The 14,985-nt window shown below is 32.6% G+C and overlaps 2 protein-coding genes across 2 annotated transcripts in view; one reads left to right on the top strand and one right to left on the bottom strand.

Moving 5' to 3' along the window:
* LOC106475565 (methylmalonic aciduria and homocystinuria type D homolog, mitochondrial-like) overlaps nucleotides 1-924 on the top strand; it is an 8,387-nt gene extending 7,463 nt beyond the window's left edge. The window contains exon 6 of the mRNA XM_013936244.2: nucleotides 330-924. Within this exon, the coding sequence (XP_013791698.2) occupies nucleotides 330-548 (219 nt within the window). The 3' untranslated portion in view covers nucleotides 549-924. The remainder of the gene's footprint in view (nucleotides 1-329) is intronic.
* Nucleotides 925-1,566: 642 nt separating this feature from the next.
* LOC106475564 (integrin beta-PS-like) overlaps nucleotides 1,567-14,985 on the bottom strand; it is a gene marked incomplete at its 5' end in the record, with an annotated part of 15,582 nt that continues 2,163 nt past the window's right edge. Inside the window, 9 exons of the mRNA XM_013936243.2 lie at nucleotides 1,567-4,662; nucleotides 7,163-7,329; nucleotides 8,011-8,127; nucleotides 9,105-9,231; nucleotides 10,080-10,178; nucleotides 10,979-11,091; nucleotides 12,502-12,583; nucleotides 12,770-12,842; nucleotides 13,498-13,640. Coding sequence (XP_013791697.1) covers nucleotides 4,597-4,662; nucleotides 7,163-7,329; nucleotides 8,011-8,127; nucleotides 9,105-9,231; nucleotides 10,080-10,178; nucleotides 10,979-11,091; nucleotides 12,502-12,583; nucleotides 12,770-12,842; nucleotides 13,498-13,640 — 987 coding nt within the window. The remainder of the gene's footprint in view (nucleotides 4,663-7,162; nucleotides 7,330-8,010; nucleotides 8,128-9,104; nucleotides 9,232-10,079; nucleotides 10,179-10,978; nucleotides 11,092-12,501; nucleotides 12,584-12,769; nucleotides 12,843-13,497; nucleotides 13,641-14,985) is intronic.

Raw genomic sequence — 14,985 nt, 5'->3', positions numbered from 1 at the left:
ACCCACTTTTAAACTTGTTAAGATTAAATATAATGTTTGTTTTTCACCATCTTCTTGATTAAAGACAATCTTAGTCTTCATTCTGTAATTTTGGTGTCTTAAATTATTATTCTTTATGCTGTTAATAGGATAAATGAGTAGCAAATCCAATCTATGCAGACTTCCTATGATCCTGGATAGAAAAGGAATTTATTTGTTTTTCTACCGAACGACACAAGATATATAGTTTTCAATTTGGAACATTTTTAAGTCTTATAGTGTAATTAACACTATTCTTACTTATTATTTTTAAACAGACACTTAATACATTGTCGTTTTCCCGTTTTCAGTATCTTGGACCGCACACCAATGCGACATTTTTTGAGACGGATGAAAGATATCGTCACTTTGGATTTACAATCGAAGACTTGGGTTGCTGTAAGGTGATCTTTCATCACCTGTGGAATACACATGCTTTTGTATGTTGTCTCTTTACAAATGCTCCGCTTGAAAGTCCTGAGGTGGGAAATGTATTACAGAAACAACAAAGATTGAATAAAAACAACTAGATGAGGAAAAACTCTCACAGAGAATGATGGTTTATGCAGCTGTGTCAACCAATAGTGTTAGGCCTTAGAATTTATCTTCAAGAGTTACCAAGTGTATTTCAAGAAGTTTAGAAAATATAAATTATTCATCACACGTCTTTGGAAATACTTATCAACAGAAATAATTATTTTGCATGAACTTTTTTTTAAAACTTTTGAGAAAGTGGAATTGAAAGAATGTGTTGTGTTCTGAATTATCTAATTTTTTGAATCCAGACTAATTGGTTTTGTAGAGGTAATGGAAACAATGATGTTCCTGTAAGATAAATTATCTTTAGTTTGTGTTGTTAAAGCTTGCTACTTTTTTGCTTATTGAATAAAAGTTTTCAAAGTATAAGTTTTTGTATTATTAATTTTGCACAAAGTGAATTACAAATATATGAGAAACAAAGCACTGTGTTGTTTTATATAAAGACATTAAGTAACACTGTTTTCTGTAGTCAGAATATTGCAAACAAACTTTTTGACGTTGACGATGGAATTTGAAGCAGTCCCGAAACGTCATAATTGAAGATGTTTTCCATCTGTTGTAATTGATATTTATTATAAAACCTCTAAACAAGGTATTTTACACCAATCCAGCTAGTTTGATTCTTGTGTCCTCAGTTTTGTCTAAGCTATACATTACACCATTAAAAGCATGCAAACTAATAAAACTACTCAAATACGAGTCATCACTTTTTCTTCTCTCTCAGATCACTGAAGTTAAACTTGTTGCTTTGAAATTAAACAAAGTATTATTACCAGGTTTAATGCATTGTTCTTTTTTTTTCTCAGTATAGTGAAAAGAAATTTAACAATCACGTGGTTAGGAATTTTCTGGAAGATAATTCAGGTACCATATAACATTTAATACAAATGACAATTAAACTATTCTACCACAATTAAAACTGTAAGGACAGTTCTAGAAAATATCGGGTCAAACTTGGATGATACAAATGTAGTGAACAGTTCGTCAGTATGACACGTGGACATTTCCTGAATACTGAAACATTATGCTTGTTTATTCCTGCAAACACAGTCTTACAATAAATATGAAATTCAAACTGGACAACTTTAACAGCAGAATGGATCAATCCAGTGAACTGTTTCCTTTATCAACGGCTAAGTATAGAAAGAGGCACAGTTATGCGTACTGGATGAAAACTATTTCTTCGACTAATAGACATGGATTTTGTTCATATGCTTTTCGTATCCCTCATCATTAGCAAACAAAACACTAAATACTTTCTTTTGGCCCATCCTATACATACTTCAACTAACTTATGATTAAATAATAAAACTGTGATAAACATACTTATAATTAAACAAAATGCCGTAAGAAGCAGTTTTAAGTAAGAACACCAACAGGGACGATTCAGAACTAGACTAATATAAATATCAGATCTTAAAGAACACGCTATCTAACATTCCATCTTCATACTGAATTAGTTAATACGTCATGGAGGTTTCAAGATAATGACAGTTGTATAAAAATATACAAAAGTTGGCTGGTTTATATATACAAAAACAGTTTATATGTTACTCACAGAAAAACCAATTAGTTAAGATACAGTTTATATAACTAAACATCAGAGGAGGTTTCAAGATAATGACAGTTGTATAAAAATATACAGAGTATATAAAAGTTGGCTGGTTTATATATATACAAAAACAGTTTATATGTTACTCACAGAAAAACCAATTAGTTAAGATACAGTTTATATAACTAAACATCAGAGAAAAACCACGATGATTAAGTAAGTTAAAAACACGTAATCTTCAAACTGTGATCGATACATCATCACATTTATAGAGAATATTGCACTTATTCATAACAACACTGAAAATGTTTCTAACCTATACTATTCTGAAACAAACACTTCATTTCAAGTTTTGCTTTTAATATCGTTGTTCTTTCCATTTTGCTATAATTAACTTAAAAAAAAAACATCTGCTTTCTCTCACCAACTTATCATGTACATAAATACTGACAAAAAAATGTAGTTTTAAACCATGTGTGGCCTTCTGGAGTTAAGAACATACACTGGGCTCAAATTACCAGGAAGGGGGGGGGGGAGTCAATGAACCTCCCAGCTTTTGCTTTGCAATGGGGGGGAGGGGGTCAAGTTCTTCTGAATAAAGACTTGGAAACAAAATATTTGGACCACCCATCCCAAGCTGTTAAATTTAAGCCCTGAGTATCCACACAGAACAGTGACCTTATAAATACAATAGTAAAAATATCCAATTCCTCTGGTTTGATTAATATCCTATCTCACTAAGTGCTAGAAACTCAACACCTTAAATTTTAAAATTGTGTTCCTAGACGTTTGGGAAAAAATGGGAGTGGGTAATATAAATAGAAGCTAAACTCATAAATAAGACAAGAATGAAATACAAAGTTATAAGTTAGTTTTACTCAAAAGGTTAAAATATTTCATAATATAAAAGTGTACAGAGAAATATATAAAGGACCAATCTGCTACAGAGTGGCCCAAAAATTGGTTGCCATTTGTAACAGTGATGAAATTAAAAATTACTTTTGTTTTTTTTTAAAGATTTTTAGATGAACATACGGGGATGATCTGGACTGAACGTCTTTGGTATGTTGTGGATTCTGAGGGTGGACATTTCGAGCATGTTCTGTAAACACGTACACACATTCAGCCAATAGCAACCAATGTCTGGGACACTCTGTAATTTAAGGGCAACTTATTCTAAAAGGTTTTTACTATATTCAATAGCACAATCGATACTTGACGCAAACTGTTATCTTAACAATATATGTAAACAAACACGAGTAGTTGTAGTAGTAAAAAAAATTCAAAGTAACATACAGAATATAACATAGATAAATCTTCAAGCATTTGAACTTACAAATAAAAAAAAAGCATTAAGTAATCTAAAGAGCATTTTTTAGAACTTCTTTTTATGCTGAATATTAGTCAAGAGGGTATCGTAAAAATTTAAGTACAGTTTTTTCAGATCAAACTGTAAAGCTATACACACCTCTGTAACAAAATAAATCCTACATTTCTGCTTTATAAATATGCAGAAATAAAAACAACAAAAGGCTGGATATATAAACCAAAAACTTCATTACAGATATTTTTGTGGAAAGATACAAACATTATTATATTAAAGTATGTTTCTTCAGATTTCAGTATTTTATATAAAATACACTAATGCATGTCAAGAAAATTCTTTATGAATAAAGTTACTTATCTATTAAGCTGTAGTAACTGCCAGATAAATAGTGAGACTGACCATCAGTATCGTGTTATTCTTACTTGAAAAAATAAATGTCTTACTGCAACAGTTTCAGTTAACTGCAGTTAAAGAGAATCATTAAGTGACAAACACGATTAACATTCTATATTTGATACTTTATCCAGCTGCACAGTTTGTTTCTCTTTAATCAGTATGTTAAATGAATTTACTCAAATCTTACTAGTAAGCTGTATGGTCATTGTACTAATTTTAGTTTAGGCTACATCTGAAACGTGGGGTTGAAGTAAGCTGTACGTGACAACGTACCAATCCACAAAACAAACTTAAGACTACTTAGTATACTATCTACATATTTTATCTCATTTCTTATATTTTATTTTAGCACCAGTTGTCGGAGGGAACGACATTTTTACGAGAATTCCTCCAATAAAGCATTTCTGGAAATCATGCGTTTATATCATTGCAATGTTGCTCTTTGGTATCTAATGGAGTAACTAGGTGAGTTACAAAATACAAGTAAAAGAATTAATAAATCAAATGTTGTTGCACAAAAATCTGTATGAAATCTTTGGTTGTTTGTTAGAAAAATATACATTACAAAGTACTAGATAAAGTCTGGCACAATTATATCACTATTTATACTTTTACACACTGTATTCTTCAGAACTTACACTGGATCAAGTCTGTGATAAAACCTTGTGTATACAAGCTGCTTGTTTCTGTTACACAATAAAATAATGCAGAGCTACAGATATAAACTACAGTGGTGTACGTATACCGGAAGAATATTTCCTTGCTATTTTCCTCCATAAGTTGGGTTCTTGAAGGTTGATGTAGCCTGTTTGTAGATAGGATTCTCACCCTAGGTGACAAACAAAACAAAGTTAATGAGCAACAGGCTTTAGGAAAACTGAAACAATAACAAAGAAATCTTGTTAAAGTTACTTGACGAACGTGAAATACCCTATGTCTGGTTCTTTAAATTTCTAAGCAATCGTTATCTTCTGTATATAATTTTGTTTTAGCCCGGATTTATCTTCAAAATTATTTTTTTTGGTTATTGTTTATAATTTCCGTTCCTTGGTCTTTAGTACAAGTTCCTCTGTTCTACTTCCTTTCCTTGGTCTTTATTACAATTTCCTCTGTTCTACTTCCTTTCCTTGGTCTTTAGTACAAGTTCCTCTGTTCTACTTCCTCTCCTTGGTCTTTAATGCAAGTTCCTCTGTTCTACTTCCTTTCCTTGGTCTTTAGTACAAGTTCCTCTGTTCTACTTCCTTTCCTTGGTCTTTAGTACAAGTTCCTCTGTTCTACTTCCTTTCCTTGGTCTTTAGTACAAGTTCCTCTGTTCTACTTCCTTTCCTTGGTCTTTAGTACAAGTTCCTCTGTTCTACTTCCTTTCCTTGGTCTTTATTACAATTTCTTCTGTTCTACTTCCTTTCCTTGGTCTTTAGTACAATTTCCTCTGTTCTACTTCCTTTCCTTGGTCTTTATTACAAGGTCCTCTGTTCTACTTCCTTTCCTTGGTCTTTAGTACAAGTTCCTCTGTTCTACTTCCTTTCCTTGGTCTTTAGTACAATTTCCTCTGTTCTACTTCCTTTCCTTGGACTTTAGCACAAGGTCCTCTGTTCTACTTTCTACTGCCTACCAGAATGCACACTTCCCTGTTGCCATGGTGATACAACAAAATTACTATACATTGGTCCATTCCCAGTTCACTCCAAGGAGCAAGCAACCAGATAAGTTATCTCACCTTCTTCTGTAACTAATTTTAAAATATAACTCCATTTTTCGTTTATTATTAACATACTCACAGGTTCTTAGAATTACTAATGTAGTTTTCTTCCATTAATGCTTTGTTTTCATGACCTGCTTTGAGAACCAGAAAACTAGCTAGCTGGTTCACCAGTTCTTCTGAATGATATTAAGGTTTAGGTTTATTAGCAGTGTAAGACTAGAGGGTAGGCAGCTAGTCATCACCACCCACCGCGAACTTTTGGGCTACTCTTTTACCAACGAATAGTGGGATTGACCGTCATATTATAATGCCCCACTGCTGAAAGGGTGAGTGTGTTTGGTGTGACGGGGATTCGAACCCGCGACCCGCAGGTTACGAGTCGAGCGCCCTGACCACCTGGCCATGCCGGCCCGAACGATATTAAGCTAATTAAAAAAATATTATAATAATACAAGAAAAAAAAAGTGAAATAAATAACTATCAGTGTTAAAGTCAAAAACACTGTGTTATTAATTCCAGATCACTTGCTTAATTTGATTCATATCATAACAGTTGTTGTTCATGAAACCTGATGATATTTATAGTGTTCAGACCAATACTTAGTTGTATCCCAGCTAGCCTGATGAACCCTGAGTATTGGGTGAAAGGCTTCTTGGGCACTGAATACGGTAGATGTAGTACAAGGACCCATGAATGAAAGCAAAAGAATGAGATACCACACAATATATAATTGTAATAAAACACTACACTTGGTCCATGCTTTGGAAGCTAAGCCTAGCTAGGCAATGATGACATCACAATAAACTAACACCAACATAAAAATCTGTCTAATCTATCTTTAATTTTTTTAACTTTAAAAAAAAAATGGAGCTTCAACACATTGGTGGTGAGAAAAGTACAAAATTCTTAGGGATAACAAGATTAAAAATCAAATGTCTAATTTTTCTTGTCCATAAAAGATTTAAAATTTACAAAATTACTGAAAAGGTATCTTTGGTTTGAATTTCATGCAAAGCTACACGAGGGTTATCTGTGCTCTGTCCACCACAGGTATAGAAACCTGGTTTCTAGCGTTGTATTTGTTTGTTTTGAATTTCACGCAAAGCTACACGAGGCCTATCTGCACTAGATGGCCCTAATTTAGCAGTGTAAGACTAGAGGGAAGGCAGCTAGTCATCACCATCCGCTGCCAATTCTTGGGCTACTCTTTTACCAATGAACAGTGGGATTGACCGTCACATTATAACATCTCCACGGCTGAAAGGGCGAGCATGTTTGATGGGATGGGGATTTGAACCTGTAACCCTCAGATTACGAGTCAAGCACCCTAACCACATGGCCATGCTAGGCCTTAAAGGTATCTTTCAAGTTATGTGAAACACTTATAATTAAAAGTTAGAATTGTAAATAAATTAATTAAAAAGTTATGCTCAAACTCCATCTATAGGTTTGCAAATGTAGGTTTCCGGTTTCACAACTTTTAAACTTGTAGGAATTTTATACGTTTTCCTCAGCAGATTTATTCTTATGTAATATTTGGAAACGTTTTAGAAAAAAACCTGTGAAACTTTCCAGGATAATAATAATAAAAACAGACATTGTACATCACGATGTGATTTATACTCACAGTGTCCCATTTGGCCATCTGTCTTTCTTTCTCAAACTTAGCAAACTCACGTCGATCATGAATGGTGGTGAGCAGTTTCCATATCAGTAGAAGTGCCAGCCCCACCAGAACAATTCCACCAATAACGCCAAGCACAATTGCGAGGATGTTGATTGGTTCTGGACAATCTGAGAATCGCACAAACATACACAATCATTTTAATTTGATGACGTTAGATAAACAAATAGGTTCAAGAAATCAAATTAACACAAAAATACATTCCCCCCATAACCCAAGCACCTTTCTTCCTCAGTTTACACCTTTCAAAAGTGCCCAGGTTATAGGGCATCGTATTTTTGTGTTAAATTCATTCTTTTTACTTCAAAATTCATGTATACATTTTCAATGGAGCCAAAAGAGAACCTATCATTCAGAAAAAAATAAAATATAATTATAAAACCTAATGGCTTTTAAATCAAACATATACCAAAAAAAAACAGAGATGACCATCTGAAGACTGAGAATTATAAGTACTGAAATGCTGATCACACACTGATATTAGCAGGTTTGGTGCAACCTAGAGGTTTTAATTAAAACAACATAGAATTTCGTTTTTGCTACTAAAGTGATTGTTATATTTGACTGATAAAAGCTAAGATTAACTTGGTATACGACCCAGATTTCACTTAGATTTTCTTAACAGCCTATTAAATGTAAATAAAACTTTGGGGTGGGGATCAAACTAAAATGTTTCTGAATAACACAGGAGGTGAAAAAAAAAATTCTTACTTTATATATTCATAATAATATAGTTTCAGGTATAATACTAATCTAACAATTGGGGATTCTAATTCAAAGCTGAATGTTACCTTTTGTTCTTTGGGCCCACACTAAGGGCTTGTTATCTTCATCAAGTTTGTAGACAAACTTAAATTTACAGTCGTCATCATCACGGAAGACACACAATCTTTGCCCCGGTTCTTCCACTAGAAAAATGGAAGATTCTTAAAAAACAACAACTAAACTTGACAAAATTAGAAACTCTTTAACATATTCTCTGCTACCACAAGTAAAAGTAAACTACAACCATGTGTCGACTTCTGATATTTAAAACAACAACAACTAAACTTGACAAAATTAGAAACTCTTTAACATATTCTCTGCTGCCACAAGTAGACTACACCCATGTGTCGACTTCTGATATTTAAAACAACAACAACTAAACTTGACAAAATTAGAAACTCTTTAACATATTCTCTGCTGCCACAAGTAAAAGTAGACTATACCCATGTGTCGACTTCAGATATTTAAAACAACAACAACTAAACTTGACAAAATTAGAAACTCTTTAACATATTCTCTGCTACCACAAGTAAAAGTAAACTACACCCATGTGTCGACTTCTGATATTTGTGAATTCAAATGAAACAGGACGTCAACAGAAACAAACAATTAACTTTTTTCTTTGCTTTAAATATAAGTATTTACATTACATTAGAAGTTCAACATAGAAGTTACTACAAACACTAACATAGTACCTATTAATAACACTGTTTTACTTTGTCTAGTTACTACAAACACTAACATAATACCTATAAAAAAATTAGCTCCAAAATTTAAAGAGAGAGTTAAAAAGAGATTTATTTTCACAGCTAACCTTACTTTCTTCTCTACACCATCCATTTACCTTTTATAAAGAGCTAAGAACTTTATTTTCACTGATTTAGGAAACCAGTGATATTTCAAATCATTAATGTAATGTTGTTGCAGGCCCAACTGTTAACCTTGAAAAAACATACCATCAATGATGAACTGAAGCTAACCTTTCACAATCAGAAACAGCTTCTAAGGTGAGGATACCTTGAGAGGGTTTATCACATTTATAAACTACTTCACTGGGGCCATCTGAATATGCTACAAACATAAAAGTGTTTTTGTAATAAATGGTACCGACTAGGCTTACCCTCAGCTTCACTAACTTCTACAGGAATAAAAGAGCAGTTTTTACATTCTTCGACAGTCAGCGGCCCAGAATCAAACATCAGACATTGAACACACTCTTTAAGATCCTCACAGAGACCAGGACAAGTCTGTAATGTTAGAAAAACAAATCATACTTGTTTCATGTTAGAATAAACATTGGAATGAGGTACTAACACTCATTCAAATTGTTAGAATATATGTTCGAATGGGGGTACTACACTCATTCAAATTGTTAGAATAAACATTGGAATGGGGTACTACACTCATTCAAATTGTTAGAATAAACATTGGATTGGGGTACTAACACTCATTCAAATTGTTAGAATAAACATTGGATTGGGGTACTACACTCATTCAAATTGTTAGAATAAACGTTGGATTGGGGTACTAACACTCATTCAAATTGTTAGAATAAACGTTGGATTGGGGTACTACACTCATTCAAATTGTTAGAGTAAACATTGGATTGGGGTACTACACTCATTCAAATTGTTAGAATAAACGTTGGAATGAGGTACTACACTCATTCAAATTGTTAGAATAAATGTTGGAATGAGGTACTACACTCATTCAAATTGTTAGATTAGCTAAACAGATTGGAGGTTTGTTTTCTTAGTTCTTATAAATACAACAGATAAAACACAAAACTACTGAAGGTACATACATTTTTAATACTCATAGTTTTAATAAGGATTTATGGGATAAACACAAAACTACTGAAGGTACATACATTTTTAATACTCATAGTTTTAATAAGGATTTATGGGATAAACACAAAACTACTGAAGGTACATACATTTTTAATACTCATAGTTTTAATAAGGATTTATGGGATAAAACACAAAACTACTGAAGGTACATACATTTTTAATACTCATAGTTTTAATAAGGATTTATGGGATAAAAAACAAAACTAGCACAAATTTACAACTTAACCTTCAACACCTGCACTTACAGGGCAGTCCTCACAGAAACGTCCACTGTACCGCTGATCTTCCGATTCAAAACACTCACACACCCCACACTTGCACTCCCCATGACCACTACAGATTTGCTGCAATTGTAAATAATAGATTAGTTTTATTATACAATAATACAAGGACTTCGTATAACAAAACCCAGACAGACTAAACTTGATCTTAAGCATCAAAGATGTAGTGTAATTCAGTAAAATGGGAGTTATGATCAATAAAACAATATATATCCAATAGCTTAAAGTAACAAAGTAGCTACTATATAAGTAATAGAGAAAAAAATATGAATAAACAAAATAATGGTATTATCAGAAACATAGAATTGTTTACAGATATTACAGGTTTAGAAACTGTGTAAGGAACACAGAACTGTTTACAGATATTACAGGTTTAGAAACTAAGGAACAGAGACTTGTTTACAGATGTTACAGGTGTACAAACTAAGGAACAGAGAATTGTTTACAGATATTACAGGTGTACAAACTGTGTAAGGAACATAGAACTGTTTACAGATATTACAGGTGTACAAACTGTGTAAGGAACATAGAACTGTTTACAGATATTACAGGTTTACAAACTGTGTAAGGAACATAGAACTGTTTACATATATTACAGGTTTACAAACTGTGTAGAGAACATAGAACTGTTTACAGATATTACAGGTGTACAAACTGTGTAGAGAACATAGAACTGTTTACACATATTACAGGTGTACAAACTGTGTAAGGAACATAGAATTGTTTACAGATATTACAGGTGTACAAACTATGTAAGGAACATAGAACTGTTTACAGATATTACAGGTGTACAAACTATGTAAAGAACATGGAATTGTTTACAGGTATTTACATGAAACAAAAAACTGTTTAGCCTTACTTACGTTACTATCAGGAGCAATGCAACTTTCATTATCTTTTTTGCATTCACAGGCATGACCTGTCCAGTCAGGTAGGCACTGACATTTACCACACTCACACTCCCCGTGGCTAGGTCCTGTGTAGGAAATCAACGGAAGAGTAACTAATATACAAGTTTCTTGAAACATTTAGTTGTTTTTATAATTATTAAATAGAAACAATAAAAATACAAGCCGTTCTTCTAAAAATAAAACAAAGAACGGGCTAAGAAAAAGAGCCTTATAATAATTTCTTCATCAGACTACTGGAAACAGCATACAGTTTTCAGATTTTCACATAAAACCACTATTCTTGTCAGACTAAATGGTGAAACTTCTCTATTACAGAGTATAATGTAACCCAGGGCACGAGTTTGTGGCAACAAGATGCAAACCATTATGCCCCACCTGCCCATCTCCGTACAGGTTACTATTTTGCTACTTTTTTGGTTTGGTTATAATTTATTCTGCGTGTTTTCACTGACCTACTGCAGGAAATAAGTGTATCAATTTCTTCTATGTTTTAGTATTAGAAACTATAATAGTTTAATGATTTTACGTTATAAAAATCCTTGCAAATTTCATCAAACTTTTTTCTAAAATAATCAGTCTATCTGGATTAGCAGGCACGTGAAAATAACCAGGATTATCAGTTATAATTATACCATAATACTCGTTAAAAGTCGACAAAGATTTAAATTTGAGATTCTCAAAATCAGTTATATTTTTTAACATACATTTTCTATAAACCAATTTTATTTATTTAAATATATCTCCTATAATAATATATTCATTTATTGAGTTTTTAGGGTCAAGGATATGATTTTATTTTTTAAAATTACAGTTTTTTTTATTGTAGTTTATCTTTGGTGACAACAATCATGAACATCATTTCATAAATCAATTCTTAAACCTATGCGAAGATCATTAATGTATTGCTCAACCCCCTATTTCTGTGAAGTTATAAATAGTTATGTTTACTATAATTGTAATTTTACAAAATGCATCTTTACAAAACTTGGCATACTTTTAGTAAGCATAACAACAACAATCTAAAATATTGAAGAGAAACAAATACGTAAATGTTTTCTTCAGTGTTTTATTTATTTCTTATCGAGATGGAGTCGAGTTATAGGTAAATGTTTTCTTCAGTGTTTTATTTATTTCTTATTGAGATGGAGTCGAGTTATATGTAAATGTTTTCTTCAGTGTTTTATTTATTTCTTATTGAGATGGAGTCGAGTTATATGTAAATGTTTTCTTCATTGTTTTATTTATTTCTTATCGAGATGGATTTGAGTTATAGGTAAATGTTTTCTTCAGTGTTTTATTTATTTCTTATCGAGATGGAGTCGAGTTACATGTAAATGTTTTCTTCAGTGTTTTATTTATTTCTTATCGATATGGAGTCGAGTTATAGGTAAGTGTTTTCTTCAGTGTTTTATTTATTTCTTATCGAGATGGAGTCGGGTTATCGTTAAGATAACAACATAAGAGTTCTAACTCACCACTGCATATTTTCCCTTCGTAACGATCACATGAAAAATTATCACACTCGCAAAACTTCCCTGTTACCACTTCTTCAGGATTCTGTATCACAAAAAATAAAGCAAAGATTAGTTAAGAAATTCTCAAAGATTGTAAAACAACATGTTAACTGAATCTGAGTGTATGAACATTAAATTTGATTCAAAGTTAGTTTATGGTAATGATTAACAGTACACAGTTAACCAGATTACGGCAGATTATTGAAATGAAAAGACCCAACACACTTGCCTGCCTTGGGATACATTCGCAAACTCCACAATGACAGATTCCTCGTCCAGAGCATGGCTTAGTTTCATTGATACTAGGAGCAGACAAAAGAAATTAGGGAACTATATACCAATGTACAAGTTAGACTGACTTATCTGGAATGAATTAGCATTTATTGTTTTTCTAGGTATTAAAGATGTTTGAAATATTTCCTATTTTCAAAAGATAATTTTATTTTCTACAATTTATCAGAAAAAAAAGAAATAAATCTAAAATATTATTATTATGGCAGCTCAAGGAACATAATTTTCTTAGTTTTTCAATTTTATTTGTTATTTTAGGTGGCAAATAAACACTTTCTACACGTGAAGTATTACAGAGCATCCTTAGTTACCAAACTTTCTCTTTCAAAAAAAAAAACAAGAGAGAGAGAGAGAGAAAGAATTTATTTTTTGTATGCTCGTCTTCCTACCTTACATTCCCAAACAGTTAAACCTTTATATGTGAACAAACAAAACATCGACCAGCCGATATAACAATTCCTAAAGTTTTTCTAACCGAAATATTGACTTTCAGCACGGGTAAAATTATTTTTTTTCACAATTAATGTTAGGGCTCTTTTTAATAATGAGATTAATTTATTAAATATTATTTATTTAATTATCGTAAGCCAGATATGGCTGGTAATGCCCAATCAGTATTATTATAATAAAGAGTTTATCAGGAACAATATATTTCTACAAACTTACAAGAAACATTTTGTTTCATCTATGGTAGGGTCTGTATCCTTAGAGTCACATTCGCAATTGATCCCAGAACGACCATCGTAACAACTACATATCCCACACTGGTAAGTACCATTGCCAAAGGTACACTTGTCGCTGTCTCTCTCCTATTGAAACAATATATAAACATGTGCCGGTTAGGCCGTTTATCACACAACACTTTGATACTGCTTTACTCCTAGAGAGCTTATGTTTAATATTTTTCCTACCAAATTAGAAGACTTATTATTTTATCTTACTTACTACAAAATCTTTGATTTATAATTACAGGAAACACAAGCACCATACCTTAATTTCAAGCGAAAAGTCAGTTCCTGAAGAAGAAAATGTTGTAGTCTGAATGTGATTGCTTTTATTACATTTCTCAATGAGCTTTCCCATGTGAATTAATAAACAGTCTAGAAAATGTTTATATTGTAACTAAGAGCAATAATACTTTAATTGAGAGAAGTAAAACTTTGGAGACAAGTCAAATTTAAGTTTTCTGTTGATGCAAAGATTTCTTTACCACATCAAAAACAATCAAAAAAGATTGCAAATGTGTCAGACTCAAAGGGTGAAGTGCTTCCATAGAAACCACATCCCCTAATGCATTAGAAGATGGAAGGAGGAAATTTAAGAGGAGAATCCAAAAGAACCATAGAATCTCCGGAAAGGATCATAAATGTGTCAGACCCAAAGGGTGAAGTGCTTCCAATAGAAACCACATCCCCTAATGCATTAGAAGATGGAAGGAGGAAATTTAAGAGGAGAATCCAAAGGAACCATAGAATCCCCGGAAAGGATCATAAATGTGTCAGACCCAAAGGGAGAAGTGCTTCCATAGAAACCACATCCCCTAATGCATTAGAACCTAGCAGTAAGATAGTGAACTGTAATGGTGTGGATAACAGAAAGCTCCATGAAATGTAATTGAAGAGGAGAATGGATGGTCCAGACAGAGGAAGGTGTTTAAAAAGACATTCCCAAATAGCCGAGATTGTTAGGTAATGTAGCAGGAAAAACTTATCCAACTGAAAATCCAACCACCCAAGCTACTTGTGTAAGAAGTAGACAAGTATTTTATGACCACCCACGTTCAGAAGTAAAAAACCGAAGCCAGACATCCAAGTAGTGGTATTAGTAAAATACCCAAAAATGCACAAGTAAGATAAAACGCATACCACCTGACAAAAAACCTACAGAACTGAAACGAGTCAGACGGACAAGGCACAAAACTGGTACCGAGTCACGTGTTGAAAAAAAAACCTAAGATAGTATCCCGAGAAATGAAAAATTATAATGTGTACCCTGAAGAAATAGACCACCCGGTTGTGATCAAAGACTAGGTAACTTAGACTTCCTATTTCTGTATGGTAGTTATAAAGCTGGTCAAATTGACCAACTCTGTATAAAGTTAAGGTAGAGAAAATATAAAGTTTTACTGAAAAAAAATGTTTGAAATTTTTTTAG

The sequence above is a fragment of the Limulus polyphemus genome, unplaced genomic scaffold (assembly GCF_000517525.1).
Source record: "Limulus polyphemus unplaced genomic scaffold, Limulus_polyphemus-2.1.2 Scaffold8809, whole genome shotgun sequence".
NCBI lineage: Eukaryota > Metazoa > Arthropoda > Merostomata > Xiphosura > Limulidae > Limulus > Limulus polyphemus.
The sequence above is the reverse complement of the archived record's forward strand: the minus strand, read 5'-3'. Positions and strand labels throughout refer to the sequence as shown.